Genomic DNA, 16704 nt, shown 5'->3' on the forward strand with positions numbered 1-16704 from the left:
TAGGTAACATTACTAAGACTGTATAACTTTATTTTAGGCCATCGTATACACGTCATCAGTGGGTAATATTACTAAGACTCTGTATAACCCTGAAGCTATAAAAGCGAAGAAAGCACTTACTAGTCCCACGGCTGTACAAACTGCCAGCTTTGTCTTCAAGATTGAGGCCATTAAACGACAGGATGCTTTGAAAAAGGTTCGTGATTAAAACTTACATTTCATTTTTTGTGCATTTCATTGTTTGTGCTCACAATGAATTATACAGCAATGGTTTCAAGTTTAAGCACAAATTTCTATTGCTGACAAACATAATGAAACACAGTAGGCTGTTAGTTTTGTCAACAATACTTGTCTTCTTTAATATCAATAATGAAGGATTTAAGTAATCAACAGAACAAATATTCAATACTGAAGGATTCCAGTCGTCATCAATACAATCTTTAATTTCTATACTGAATGGTTTCAATAGAATTTTATGGGAATGGTTTATTTTTCATCATGGGTTGTATTTGACATTGTGTATGGTTAGCTGTACTGTGGGTTGTATGTGAGGTTGTGTATGGTTAGCTGTACTGTAGGTTGTATGTGAGGTTGTGTATGGTTAGCTGTACTGTAGGTTGTATGTGAGGTTGTGTATGGTTAGCTGTACTGTAGGTTGTGTGTGAGGTTGTGTATGGTTAGCTGTACTGTAGGTTGTATGTGAGGTTGTGTATGGTTAGCTGTACTGTGGGTTGTATGTGAGGTTGTGTATGGTTAGCTGTACTGTAGGTTGTATGTGAGGTTGTGTATGGTTAGCTGTACTGTGGGTTGTGTGTGAGGTTGTGTATGGTTAGCTGTACTGTAGGTTGTATTTGACATTGTGTATGGTTAGCTGTACTGTGGGTTGTATGTGAGGTTGTGTATGGTTAGCTGTACTGTAGGTTGTATGTGAGGTTGTGTATGGTTAGCTGTACTGTGGGTTGTATGTGAGGTTGTGTATGGTTAGCTGTACTGTGGGTTGTATGTGAGGTTGTGTATGGTTAGCTGTACTGTGGGTTGTATGTGAGGTTGTGTATGGTTAGCTGTACTGTAGGTTGTATGTGAGGTTGTGTATGGTTAGCTGTACTGTGGGTTGTATGTGAGGTTGTGTATGGTTAGTTGTACTGTGGGTTGTATTTGACATTGTGTATGGTTAGCTGTACTGTGGGTTGTATGTGAGGTTGTGTATGGTTAGTTGTACTGTAGGTTGTATGTGAGGTTGTGTATGGTTAGTTGTACTGTGGGTTGTATGTGAGGTTGTGTATGGTTAATAATGACTCAATTTGTATTATTACAGGAAGCAATGAAAAAGAAAATAGAAATTCAAAAACAAAAGCACGAACTTCTTCAGAAACAGCTAGAACAACAAAAGGTAAGCTTTAGATTATTCTAATTATTTGAATTAATTAGCTTGTCAGTATGAAATTCAGGGAGCTATTGCTATACCGTCAGCTTATTTAAAGTTTTCTTAAAACAGTGTTGTGTCAATACTAATGAGGATACAACTTAGGTTTTTAGGTCACCTGAGCAAGTTTTATGATCATCAGATGAAAAATGACAGAGATAAGGCACTTTGAAAAAAAAGGCAACTTTTTTTTTCCAGCCAAAATTAATAAGTTTCTACACTTTTATCTATACAATGTATATTTCAAGGTCAAATCATCAAAAATGATACAGATATGGTATTTTGAAGAATGTTTTCCTGCCAGAATTCAAAATTATCCAAAAATTGCAATGCAAATGTTTTTCTGTCATTACTGTGAAACATATACACTTATTAATTAGAACATTTACAACTTGAGTTGCTGGCTGCAATAGTTATGCAAATAGTTAACCTTGACCAACAGAGTTCAAGGTCACATTAATCAAATGACTGGTCAAAGGACAGAAATAAAGAGAAAAAGAAGAGAAAAGATAGGTATAGCATATGAAATTGACTATCAGATGGATAACATATCTTGAGATTATTTCTGGATGTAAATTCCATGTTTTGGGTCAAATTGACTGGAACTTCAAAAACCTTCTCAAGACCCAGATTTGGTTAGGTCTTTATCAAAATTGTAACTGTTCATGGCCCATAGATTTCATAATTTTCCCTGGAGAGATGCTGAACTTTATTATTGTTTATGTAGGAAAATCACATTTAAATGGAAATGATTCAAAGTTGGTTAAAATTATATGAGGGGCGAAACTATGCTATTTATCTATGGACTGTTTAGAAATACATTGTAAATACATAGACAATAGAAGTTGTATGTGTAAGACTCGGGTGACTGTTAATGGCCCATGGGCCTCTTGTTTTCATTTGTATTCATTGAGATAATGCCTTCCCATTGACTGTTACCTTTGACCTACTCTTAAAAAAAATTGACCTTGGTCATGGTGTACTAGTAACGTTAAGGGGTAGGGCTTTCAAATTTGAACTTTCAAATGGTATTACATTTGCTGACCATGACAGTGACCTTTGACCTACTTTTAAAAGACCAAATCTCCTTTTAAAGCCACTCTGCCTGCTATGTTGTCTTGTTGGTTTACTTCTCAGGTTAATATAGGGTAGCTACACATTGGAAGTAAACAGTTGATAGAGTCTTAAAACAAACTCTCTATTAGTAAATCTCACACATTCATATTTAATTATAATGCTTCAAGTCTTTTGAAAAAATATCAAAATTAATTGTTCACTGCTAAACAGTTTAGTGGTAGATCATTGATAGCTTTATAAATTCTGTCTCTAGGTGCTGATACAGAAACTAGAGAAAAACAAAAATATGAGTGCAGACGACAAGGAAGCTGTGATGAAGGTAAAGAAAATCTATTGTTAATGTTTCATAATCAAACTCCTCCTAATTTTTACCTCAGGAAACTCATGTTTTGTTTGTTATATTGTGATTCAGATGTAAAATCTTATTCACCAGCAAGGTATATGATACAAGATACAAGAAACTGAGTATTATAAACAACATAGAGATACTTTAACTTAGTAGAGCTATTCCTACAGTATATATAGTTACTTTAGTAGAGCTATTCCTACAGTATATATAGTTACTTTAGTACAGCTATTCCTACAGTATATAGTTACTTTAGTAGAGCTATTCCTACAGTATATAGTTACTTTAGTAGAGCTATTCCTACAGTATATAGTTACTTTAGTAGAGCTATTCCTACAGTATATAGTTACTTTTGTAGAACTATTCCTACAGTATATATAGTTACTTTAGTAGAGCTATCCCTACAGTATATATAGTTACTTTAGTAGAGCTATTCCTACAGTATATATAGTTACTTTAGTAGAGCTATTCCTACAGTATATAAAGTTACTTTAGTAGAGTTATTCCTACAGTAGATAGTTACTTTAGTAGAGCTATTCCTACAGTATATATAGTTACTTTAGTACAGCTATTCCTATAGTATATATAGTTACTTTAGTAGAGCTATTTAGTAGAACTATTCCTACAGTATATACAAATGTAGTTACTTTAGTAGAACTATTCCTACAGTTTATAGTTACTTTAGTACAGCTATTCCTACAGTATATAATTACTTTAGTAGAGCTATTCCTACAATATATATAGTTACTTTAGTAGAGCTATTCCTACAGTATTTCAGGATACAATAATGAGTTGAGGTGGTATTTAAAATTGCTAGATAAAATAATTAAAAGGTGCTTGAAATGCAGGGCTTTTTCTCACTGATTAGGGATGGGGCTGTTTTGTCTTATTTTGGGAAGAAAATTGGTGAATTGGGAATGGTTTTCCAGATCTAGAGGTAAACTACAAATTTTGGCAATTTGGCTTAAATATGAAATAAATTCAGTTGGGAATATGGGGCCCATTAACGGCCCATAAAACCCCCGAAGTGGTAGAGCTCATACAGAATATTGATATAGAATACTTGTGTGATGAACCTATAAGCTACCAATGATTTTCAGAATTTGTTTCAAACCATTTGACAAATCCATCAATCATCTAACACATCTGATTTTGATTCAGTCATACTTCTACAAATATACTAAGTGTGATCTTCACAAGTTAAAGCAATTTCTTGTATATTATTCTGTGTAGACATTGAAGATCCTTGAAGGCAGTATTGTCAAGCTGAAAGTTGAACTTGTTCCAAAGAAACCTGTTGTGGATCCAGCAACACTGAAGTCACCAGAACTGGTAATTATATAACTGATATATCTGGAGTACTATAGTCAGATGACCTTAAATCAAGTCACCAGAACTGGTAACTGATATATCTGGAGTACTGTAGACAGATGACCTTAGATCAAGTCACCAGAACTGGTAACTGATATATCTGGAGTACTATAGTCAGATGACCTTAGACCAAGTCACCAGAACTGTTAACTGATATATCTGGAGTACTGTAGACAGAGGACCTTAGATCAAGTCACCAGAACTGTTAACTGATATATCTGGAGTACTGTAGACAGAGGACCTTAGATCAAGTCACCAGAACTGGTAACTGATATATCTGGAGTACTGTAGTCAGATGACCTTAGATCAAGTCACCAGAACTGGTAACTGATATATCTGGAGTACTGTAGTCAGTTGACCTTAGATCAAGTCACCAGAACTGGTAACTGATATATCTGGAGTACTATAGACAGATGACCTTAGATCAAGTCAGTCACCAGAACTGGTAACTGATATATCTGGAGTACTGTAGTCAGATGACCTTAGATCAAGTCACCAGAACTGGTAACTGATATATCTGGAGTACTGTAGACAGAGGACCTTAGATCAAGTCACCAGAACTGGTAACTGATATATCTGGAGTACTGTAGACAGAGGACCTTAGATCAAGTCACCAGAACTGGTAACTGATATATCTGGAGTACTGTAGACAGATGGCCTTAGATCAAGTCACCAGAACTGGTAACTGATATATCTGGAGTACTGTAGACAGGTGACCCTTGATCAAGTCACCAGAACTGGTAACTGATATATCTGGGGTACTGTAGTCAGATGGCCTTAGATCAAGTCACCAGAACTGGTAACTGATATATCTGGAGTACTGTAGACAGAGGACCTTAGATCAAGTCACCAGAACTGGTAACTGATATATCTGGAGTACTGTAGTCAGATGGCCTTAGATCAAGTCACCAGAACTGGTAACTGATATATCTGGAGTACTGTAGACAGATGGCCTTAGATCAAGTCACCAGAACTGGTAACTGATATATCTGGAGTACTGTAGACAGATGACCTTAGATCAAGTCACCAGAACTGGTAACTGATATATCTGGAGTACTGTAGACAGATGACCTTAGATCAAGTCACCAGAACTGGTAACTGATATATCTGGAGTACTGTAGTCAGATGACCTTAGATCAAGTCACCAGAACTGGTAACTGATATATCTGGAGTACTGTAGACAGATGGCCTTAGATCAAGTCACCAGAACTGGTAACTGATATATCTGGAGTACTGTAGACAGATGGCCTTAGATCAAGTCACCAGAACTGGTAACTGATATATCTGGAGTACTGTAGACAGAGGACCTTAGATCAAGTCACCAGAACTGGTAACTGATATATCTGGAGTACTGTAGACAGATGACCTTAGATCAAGTCACCAGAACTGGTAACTGATATATCTGGAGTACTGTAGACAGAGGACCTTAGATCAAGTCACCAGAACTGGTAACTGATATATCTGGAGTACTGTAGACAGATGGCCTTAGATCAAGTCACCAGAACTAGTAAGTGATATATCTGGAGTACTGTAGACAGATGACCTTAGACCAAGTCACCAGAACTGGTAACTGATATATCTGGAGTACTGTAGACAGATGACCTTAGATCAAGTCACCAGAACTGGTAACTGATATATCTGGAGTACTGTAGACAGATGACCTTAGGTCAAGTCACCAGAACTGGTAACTGATATATCTGGAGTACTGTAGACAGATAACCTTAGGTCAAGTCACCAGAACTGGTAACTGATATATCTGGAGTACTGTAGACAGATGACCTTAGATCAAGTCACCAGAACTGGTAACTGATATATCTGGAGTACTGTAGTCAGATGACCTTAGATCAAGTCACCAGAACTGGTAATTATATATCTGGAGTACTGTAGTCAGATGGCCTTAGATCAAGTCACCAGAACTGGTAACTGATATATCTGGAGTACTGTAGTCAGATGACCTTAGATCAAGTCACCAGAACTGGTAACTGATATATCTGGAGTACTGTAGATAGAGGATCTTAGATCAAGTCACCAGACCTGGTAACTGATATATCTGGAGTACATGTATAGATAGAGGATCTTAGATCAAGAATGACTACTATCCATAGTCTGTTATAGAACACTTGTCACTGAAATCATTACTGAAGTATTTATATATAGGCCGAATAATGTATGTACATTTCATCCCTGGTTTGTCCCATTCTAATATGATATAGAATTTGTCATTCCTTTGTTTGCCTTGATACTGATCATATGACACTGATTTCTAACCTCTGTCACAATGTCAGGCAAGGAAGGAGATCCTGGATACAGAGTTAGAGTTGTTTACCAAACAGAGTACAGGAGAGGATACATCCAACTTGAAGCAGAAGCTCAGTGAACTTACAAAACAGGTATATATCTATATTTTAGGAAGTACTGGAAAGGATATATTCGACTTTAAGGAAATTATTAAACAACTACATATTCTAGATACATCCAACTTAAAACAGGAGCTCAGTGAATTTTCTTAACAGGTATTAGCCAGGACATTATTTCTATATTTCAAATTTTGAACAGACTGCTGTATATGAATATCAGTAATAAAGGTAGGGTGCCAAATGTTATTGAAATTCTTCAATTGTTTTTAACATTGGATGTTTTTTATACCAGGCATCGGCCATGGGGCTACTGGGCAGAGGGCGTGGCCGTGGAGTGCCCAGGGGACGTGGGTCTACCACATGGGTAGCCAGTGGTCTGAGGGGCCGGGGGCGTGCCAACAGGGGAAGAGGCAGGGGGACAGGCTTCCCTCCCGGAGGTAACAGGACCTTGGACAAGAGACCAAAGATGGTTGAAGTATCAGGATTTGAGATCGAAGATAAAGATGGCATCCTTCCTCACTTTTCGGTATGCTAATTTATTTCCTATACAAACATATTTCTTTATATTGGTTTACAATGATCCTTCTGATAAGAATATAAAAGTATTTATATAATAATCCGAATTTTTATGTTAATGACCGTAGCGACTAAACAACAACTGTTCTGAATACATAATGACAAAATTAGATGATCTGACCATACTGTAACATGGTACGATGTTTACTTGCAATTCAATTCCAATCCAAACCGTCTCCCAGCTTCAGGTCGCCATCTTTGTTAAAATCAAAGCATCTGTGCGTTTGGAAGAGTAAGTACTGCAAAGCTTCTAAATGATCTTGTGATACAAATTTTAAGATTATAATAGAAACGAAATATGGATTTTAAAATAATTTGATTTAAATTACTTATGCTTTAGGTTAGCAAATAGTAGCAATTATTTACAATGAACTTTAACGTTGTACTCAATACTGATCACGATGCTTTTATTTAGACGATTTCTATTTCTTTCGCTATTTCATTTAAAGAATTGTTTTAGATTTCCCAGTAATTTCGCGGGAAATGAATTTGATGACGTAGGAAGCCCACATGCTATGGAATCAGACATCTATAGTCGATAAGTGGAATTGGAGTGGATAACACTTTGGTCCATTAGCTGTATGACATGTCATTGCGTCGGTTATTAGAACGTGACCCAGAAAACACGACGATAATAAAAACAGAAGACCATTGAACATTGCCGGATTATTTTCGCAGTTTTTAAGACACCATTGTGCTAAATTACAATGGAAAGTAACGCTGATTTAATTCATTTGCTATCGTATCGTAACCTATATGTAGTTGGGCTAGACCTACTTTCGTTTTACAGTTTACGGATATGGTCATATAAATAATTCATCTTCTCAACCATAGTCAAATTACTTCACGGGATAGTTCTATCAAGTATATTTGTACTTCTCATGTACAGGGTGCATATTTGTTTAAAATTGACTGGTCTGCAGGTGTGATCTGGCTACTCTCAACAGACCCTGACCCCAGGGTCACGTTACTATCGTATCCCTTTGTAAACACTTCCTAATAAATGTATCCACGACTGATTCGTTTGGATAACTACAATTTTCTACCTTCTGGAAGAGACGTGTATATGATATACCATATTTACGTGGATGGATACTTCAGCATTTTGAATACTTTAATATATAAATACTTATAACCGGTATGCTTGTAAGCATTATAATTATCATAATAAGGAAAGGATTGTGAGTTTGGCAAAGTATGTTGTCATTTTTTGTTAACTTTTAGGTACGTCATCTGACCCGAAGTTTCAGGATGACCTAGTATAGTCACCGTGCTTCATCCGTCATCCACCGTGCAGAAACTTTCCTCATTTCAAACTTCTTCTCAAGTTCAGCCAGTGGGATTTAGCTCTAACTGACCTGAAATTATCTTGAGATGGTCATGACTATGTGTTATTTATGGGTCAGTCAGAAATTCAAGATGGCCACCATGGTATACGTAGCCATCTGGAAAAACACATTTTAACTTCTTCTCCAGTTCCACTGATGTCATTGATATGGGAATTGGAGAGACTGTTAAGGAAAGGGAGCCATCAAAGTGCTGTTATTTTTCGGCCTCGTCAAAACTTTTGACATGGCGGCCACAGTGGCCACTTTGTAACATGATTGCGCAATCATGGTTTTCCTGAATAACACCGATTTGAAACTTCTTCTCTACTTCCACCAGTGGGATTCAGCTCTAACTTACCTGAAATGATTCTTGAGTTGGTCCTGACCAAAAGTTTTTATTTTTTGGGTCTGTCCGAATTGCAAGATGGCCACAATGGCAGCCTTCTTTAAAAAAATATTTGAAACTTCTACAGTTTTACTTATGGCATTGAGCTTGAAACTGGTGAGAATGTTAAGGAAGGGGAGCCAACAAAGGGCTATTATTTTTCAGCCTCGTAAAACTTATATGGCAGTCATGGTAGCCATTTTGTAACATAAATGCGCAATCAACGATTTCCTGAACAACACCTATTTCAATCTTCTTCTCTAGTTCTACCAGTGGCATTCAGCTCAACCTTGACTACAATAATCCTGAGATGGTCCTGACCAAGTGTTTTTATTTTTCTGGTTGGTCCAAAATCCATGATGACTGACATGGCCATCAGTGCCACTATACTTACTACAGAATATGTATACTACAAAAGTTCAAGGGTCTTTAGAGATGAAGTAAAGGCTCATGGGCCTCTTGTTTTTACTTGTTATCTTTAGAGATGAAGTAAAGGCTCATGGGCCTCTTGTTTTTACTTGTTATCTTTAGAGATGAAGTAAAGGCTCATGGGCCTCTTGTTTTTACTCTGTTATCTTTAGAGATGAAGTAAAGGCTCATGGGCCTCTTGTTTTTAATCTGTTATCTTTAGAGATGAAGTAAAGGCTCATGGGCCTCTTGTTTTTACTCTGTTATCTTTAGAGATGAAGTAAAGGCTCATGGGCCTCTTGTTTTTAATCTGTTATCTTTAGAGATGAAGTAAAGGCTCATGGGCCTCTTGTTTTTACTCTGTTATCTTTAGAGATGAAGTAAAGGCTCATGGGCCTCTTGTTTTTAATCTGTTATCTTTAGAGATGAAGTAAAGGCTCATGGGCCTCTTGTTTTTACTCTGTTATCTTTGCTATTAAGATTCCATACACAGTTACATAATTGTGGATTGTTGCCACATGCTGAGCCAGAACAGGATTCTTACATCTGATCACTTTGACCTGTATTTCCTGCTTCAGGTTAGACTATCTAAAACGGTAGACTGGGAGTCCAGATGCATTTCTATCAGGAAAAGTGAATATATTTATGCATAGTTTCATTATTGTTACAAAGTTACGAGTTTTTATTTTGTACAAATATTAATTCTTGAATATCATTCTTGGAAAGTGTGATCTCCATTTAAAAAGTATGGTTGGTTAAGATATTTGCTTTTTAATTTGATACCTAATTTTCCCTTATCGTACATAGCAATTTGGAACAGTTGAAAAGGTGGACTTTGATGAAGATTCTCAATCGGCCATTGTCGCCTTTCAATCAAGAATGGATGCAGAAATGGTAGGTTTTTCTTCAACACCAGAACAGAATTTCTGTTGAATGATTTTTTGTACTGACTCTAAAGATAAAGGAAATCATCTAATTAAGTTCTCGACAAAGACCAATATGAATCTGTCATTTGTTCTGGAAAATATTCAGTACCATTATAACAATAAAACCCATTTTGCTAGAATGTCATATTTGTGTTTTTTAAAATGGTAACAAAAGGCCCAGAGGGCTGTATTGCTCACCTGGTTGGATTTTACCAAATGTCAAAATAATGTTCATGTTCAAGTTGTTGATATCTATATTTGTTGATGTCAAACAATGCTATATATGGTTATTGGGTTGGGATCTCAACAGTTTCAAAAATATAACCAAGAAACTAAGACCCTAGGGGTGGGGAAAGACCCAAGGGCCTATTTTTACATCATGATTGTGTTTATCTCTTGATGTCTAGCAATGATATATGGTTATGGGGTAGGGATCTCAAGGGTTTACACGAGTAGCAATCTAAAGGATTTAGCTCAATATCCGCTATTGGGCTCTAACCCTTCAGGCCCCCAGGGAGCCACACCCTCCTGTTTACACAACATTAGATAACATTTGCCCAATGGTGCTCCAGACGGAATTTCATCAAAATGCATTCAGGTGTTGAGGACTAGTAGCGGTTTAAAGGATTTACCTCAATTCCCCCTATTTGGCCCCACCCCTGCGACCAGAGGGGAGCTACACCCTCTGTTTATACAATGTTTGGTCTCCTTTGCCCGATAATGCTCCAGACCAAATTTCATCAAAATCCATTTAGGCATTCAGGACTAGTAGGGATTTACAGGATTATCTCAATTTCCCCTGCTAGGCCCTGCCCCTTCCAGTGGAGCCACACCCTCCGTTTATACAACGTTTGATCCTCTTTGCCGACTAATGCTCCAGACCAAATTTCATCAAAATCCATTCAGACATTCAGGACTAGTAGGATTTATAAAAAAAGTTGACATGACATAATCTCACCGGACCTTCAGTCTAGGTGAGCTAAAAATGAAACACAAAAGTTTGAATAAGTGTACTTGTCACATTAGGGAAATACTGTTAAAAGTTCACAACATTTGTGATTAAATCGCTGTGAATCCTTTTATCATGAAATCTTTATAACATTTGAGCATTCTGCTTTGTAGGCTGTGTTACGTGGCTCCAAGTTTAACAACACTGTTCTTGCGATGAAGTGGTATATTGAGCCGAAGGTGACACTGAACCTCAACATCAGCAGTGATGACAGCTTCGGAGGAGAGGACCCTGTTGAGGAGGTAATTTACAGTGCGACAGAGAAAAATATTCTGATATATATTTGGCAGTTGTATATATTGGATAATACATACATAATTATGTATATAGTCACACTATGTCAGAGATATAGATTAGATAGATGTAGATGTAGATTTAATGACACCATTGTAGATACTGTACTTGTTCATTCTATTTTAACTAAATTAAAACTGATTAATTCAATAATGAACTGTTGCTGCCACAAAACTACAGATAGCACAATCATCGTTTACAGTTAAGATATCTATTATCATTAGTTAAATTTTTTTTAGCACAATCATCGTTTACAATTGGTTAATAATTTTTGTGTTTTCAGGTGTCCCTAGCAGATGAAGAATTAGATGAGGATGCACTACTTGCAGGAGATGATGACGATGAAGATGATGAGGAAAGTCGTTCATGGAGACGATAACAAGAACAGATCCCATGTCCTGAAGAGGATGTAGTGAAATAGTTGATACTTTTAACATGCTTAAATGTCCCTGATTTGTATATAATTTTTGCAAAATTTGCATTTACTAAGGAATGTGTGACATTCAGTGACATTGTGATGAAATGAGATTTGAGAGTCCACATCCTCTGACTAGTCATTGTGACAGTATATATTACACCTGACAGTCTAGTTTATACCTGACAGTCTACATTATAACCTAACAGTCTACATTATACCTGACAGTCTACATTATATCTGACAGTATAAATCATACCTGACAGTCTACATTATACCTGACAGTCTACATCATACCTGACAGTCTACATTATACCTGTCAGTCTACATTATACCTGACAGTCTACATTATACCTGACAGTCTACATTATACCTGACAGTCTAGATTATACCTGACAGTCTACATTATACCTGACAGCCTACATTATACTTGACAGTCTACATTATACCTGACAGTCTACATTATACCTGACAGTCTACATCATACCTGACAGTCTACATCATACCTGACAGTATAGATTATACCTGACAGTCTACATTATACCTGACAGTCTACATTATACCTGACAGTATACATTATACCTGACAGTCTAGATTATACCTGACAGTCTACATTATACCTGACAGTCTAGATTATACCTGACAGTCTACATTATACCTGACAGTCTAGATTATACCTGACAGTCTACATCATACCTGACAGTCTAGATTATACCTGACAGTTTAGATTATACCTGACAGTCTAGATTATACCTGACAGTCTAGATTATACCTGACAGTATACATTATACCTGACAGTCTAGATTATACCTGACAGTCTACATTATACCTGACAGTCTAGATTATACCTGACAGTCTACATTATACCTGACAGTCTAGATTATACCTGACAGTCTACATCATACCTGACAGTCTAGATTATACCTGACAGTATAGATTATACCTGACAGTCTAGATTATACCTGACAGTCTACATTATACCTGACAGTCTACATTATACCTGACAGTCTACATTATACCTGACAGTCTACATTATACCTGACAGTATACATTATACCTGACAGTCTACATTATACCTGACAGTCTACATTATACCTGACAGTCTAAATTATACCTGACAGTATAGATTATACCTGACAGTCTACATTATACCTGACAGTCTACATTATACCTGACAGTCACCTGACAGTCTACATTATACCTGACAGTCTACATTATACCTGACAGTCTACATTATACCTGACAGTCTACATTATACCTGACAGTCTAGATTATACCTGACAGTCTACATTATACCTGACAGTCTACATTATACCTGACAGTCTAGATTATACCTGACAGTCTACATTGTACCTGACAGTCTACATTATACCTGACAGTATACATTATACCTGACAGTCTACATTATACCTGACAGTCTAGATTATACCTGACAGCCTACATTATACCTGACAGTCTACATTATACCTGACAGTCTACATTATACCTGACAGTCTACATCATACCTGACAGTCTACATCATACCCGACAGCCTAGATTATACCTGACAGTCTACATTATACCTGACAGTCTACATTGTACCTGACAGTATACATTATACCTGACAGTCTACATTATACCTGACAGTATACATTATACCTGACAGTTTACATTATACATGACAGTCTACATTATACCTGAAATGGTTTGAAAGTCTCTGTAAGAATCCTCACTAACATCATGTGTTCAATTGGTGCAATAGAATTTCTAGCATTTGTGTCTGATAGATGTCCACCGTGTTATATCGCTGGATGAAGCTGTCAATCTGAAACTTGCTCTTGTCTTCTTTCCCGCTGTGTCTGTAAGTGGTGCATCATATATATTCGAAACAAAATTTTGTGTACATAATAAAAATGTAAAAAGATTAAAGAAGAGATGAAAACATGTTCAGGTCTGGTGACTACGAAGGGGATGTAAAATATTTATTTAGCTCGATTGTTTCGTGATGTTTGTGCCTGTGAGTCTGATGGAATGGTGTTTATTGCTGATGATAGCGAGTGTGTATACTACAGTCCAAATAATGTTAACTCCATGTCATTTGTATCATAGTTGTTGTGGATTACACAATCAAACTGGCCTTTATAGTAATTAAAAAGTATTTCATATGTATCTGTGAATTTAAATGATTTTGAAATCTGTTTTATGCCAAAGGTCTTTGTTAAACATTTTTAACCCCGATAGTTTTAGGATCAATGTTTCACATGTCCATTACTAAATCAGAAAGCTTCACAATGTTTTGAAGTTTTATGTGTATTATTTGTCTCTAAGTTGATGTATATGAAATAGCAATCACAGTTTGTGTGATAGTAGAGATATTCCGAAGTATTGAGAATTATTTGTGCTGATTAAATAGTTCAGACAAAGAGATCCTGTCCAACTACACACCATTCAAACTGTGACCCTAGAACTCTGTGATTGTTACCATTGGATGTTATTGGAAATGAATATCTACTCAATATTTTATTCTTTTACTAAAGCGATAGGACATTCCACTTTGATTTTATTTGTGTTGAATATGCATTCTCTCTCTCCCTGTGTATTTGAAATTGGAGGTATTTCACTGGATCATTTAATCTCCTAGAAATAAATGACTTGCTCTTTGATAGCATTTTAAACCAATTCGTATATACATAGGAAAATAGATCTAAATTATCAATCTATATATATATATATATATATAGAAAAATATATCTAAGAATTAGCATTAAAATAGTTCACAAGTGCTATTTATCTATTGGATGAAATTGGCAGAAATATCTGGCACAATATGTAAAAGTAATGTTTGTAGTGTAACAATGAAGTGTAACAATGAAGTGTAACAATGAGGTATCTCCAACGTTTCTACAGCAATTGTTCCTTTCTAACCATTTCTTTATCTGAAAGATCATGGCAACTGTTCTAAAATGTTTCAATTATTTATTGAGATAAAATTCATCAAAGGAAGGAGTGGAATGGGGACACTTATAGAAAAATGTTCTTTGTTGTATTTTGTATTGAAATAGTCAAGTTGAATGTGTCAACAGAAACACTTGTTTAATGAGTACTGTGCTATGAAGGCTTGTAGAGCCATCAACCAGGGAGTAAATAATTTCAATCCCTCACAATTAAGAGGTATATACAACAAATTAAAATAAGAAATATTTCTGTCAAAATGGCTTATCAAAAATATCGAACTTTGAAACTAAATGTGAAGTAGAATCAGGGGAAATACAGTATTGTTTTGTACTGGTATTAATGGTGTGGTTGTTACACTCAACTGGACTATTTACTTGGATAAACAGGTGTTTGATATTTTTATTACACAGACTTGTAATTGTTGATGTTTATTGAAACAAAACAAAAAAAGAAAAGAAAACAATGCAAGACCAGAAAAAAATTAGTGGGAAAAGAATGTGCCACATAAAAAACAAAACAAAAAAAACACCAGTCTTGCTTCAATATATTGCATGCTAGGATGATGATGATGATGTGTTAAACATGGAAGAAAAAATGTTGACTTGAAAAAAAAAAATTAAAATAAACACTGAAAAGATGTGGGAAAACCCACCAAAAATTTCTCAAAAAGTGTTTTGAGAACGCTTCGAAAAATACGCATTCCAAATATCCCAGTCCAATTAAAAATCATCAGCTTCCACACTGTCTATCAGTTGATGTGACAAGCCCAACGCTCCCTACGTCAAGTATGTCCCCTACCAACCTACATATGTACTGACATCTATCCACCCTGACACTCCCCATGTCAGATTTGTCTGTATGTCCCCTACCAACCTACATATGTACTGACATCTATCCATCCTGACACTCCCCATGTCTGTCCCCTACCAACCTACATATGTACTGACATCTATCCACCCCAACACTCCCCATGTCAGATTTGTCTGTCCCCTACCAACCTACATATGTACTGACATCTATCCACCCCAACACTCCCCATGTCAGATTTGTCTGTATGTCCCCTACCAACCTACATATGTACTGACATCTATCCATCCTGACACTCCCCATGTCTGTCCCCTACCAACCTACATATGTACTGACATCTATCCACCCCAACACTCCCCATGTCAGATTTGTCTGTCCCCTACCAACCTACATATGTACTGACATCTATCCACCCCAACACTCCCCATGTCAGATTTGTCTGTATGTCCCCTACCAACCTACATATGTACTGACATCAATCCACCCCAACATTCCCCATGTCAGATTTGTCTGTATGTCCCCTACCAACCTACATATGTACTGACATCTATCCATCCTGACACTCCCCATGTCTGTCCCCTACCAACCTACATATGTACTGACATCTATCCACCCCAACACTCCCCATGTCAGATTTGTCTATGTCCCTACCAACCTACATATGTACTGACATCTATCCACCCCAACACTCTCCATGTCAGATTTGTCTGTATGTCCCCTACCAACCTACATATGTACTGACATCTATCCACCCCAACACTCCCCATGTCAGATTTGTCTGTCCCCTACTGTAACAATGTAATGTGTTGTATTTGTCTGTTATGTTTATTAAGCACGTTTTTACACGTGGCTTAGTTGTGATGTCTGACGTCACGGTATATGTATTGTAAATAGACAGTACAGGTAATCAGGAAATTCATGGGCCAAGTAATTATACAACAGAGAGAGACATACCTGTTGGTCGGAGCGCTGTTGGCTCATCAGGGTTTTACCCGTTAAATATACCCATCCAGGCACAGTAATACACAGACTGTGGTGAGTATTCTTT

General features: G+C 36.6%; 1 protein-coding gene and 1 long non-coding RNA gene across 3 annotated transcripts in view; one reads left to right on the forward strand and one right to left on the reverse strand.

The window, feature by feature from the left end:
* LOC117328675 (RNA-binding protein 26-like) overlaps nucleotides 1–15509 on the forward strand; it is a 39513-nt gene extending 24004 nt beyond the window's left edge. The window contains exons 14-22 of the mRNA XM_033886124.1: nucleotides 38–196; nucleotides 1316–1390; nucleotides 2754–2819; nucleotides 4080–4178; nucleotides 6503–6607; nucleotides 6867–7100; nucleotides 10079–10165; nucleotides 11320–11448; nucleotides 11784–15509. Coding sequence (XP_033742015.1) covers nucleotides 38–196; nucleotides 1316–1390; nucleotides 2754–2819; nucleotides 4080–4178; nucleotides 6503–6607; nucleotides 6867–7100; nucleotides 10079–10165; nucleotides 11320–11448; nucleotides 11784–11879 — 1050 coding nt within the window. The 3' untranslated portion in view covers nucleotides 11880–15509. The remainder of the gene's footprint in view (nucleotides 1–37; nucleotides 197–1315; nucleotides 1391–2753; nucleotides 2820–4079; nucleotides 4179–6502; nucleotides 6608–6866; nucleotides 7101–10078; nucleotides 10166–11319; nucleotides 11449–11783) is intronic.
* A 110-nt stretch (nucleotides 15510–15619) lies between these two features.
* On the reverse strand, nucleotides 15620–16281 carry LOC117328679. Of its 2 annotated transcripts, none has more exons than XR_004533000.1 (3): nucleotides 15977–16281; nucleotides 15781–15918; nucleotides 15620–15651 (listed from the first exon to the last, which is right to left on the reverse strand). It is a non-coding gene; the product is annotated as an uncharacterized LOC117328679 (long non-coding RNA). The 2 variants fall into 2 exon arrangements; XR_004532999.1 differs by lacking the exon at nucleotides 15620–15651 and adding an exon at nucleotides 15654–15722.
* Nucleotides 16282–16704: the final 423 nt, after the last annotated feature.

Source organism: Pecten maximus, chromosome 6, assembly GCF_902652985.1.
Source record: "Pecten maximus chromosome 6, xPecMax1.1, whole genome shotgun sequence".
In the NCBI taxonomy this organism is placed as follows: domain Eukaryota; kingdom Metazoa; phylum Mollusca; class Bivalvia; order Pectinida; family Pectinidae; genus Pecten; species Pecten maximus.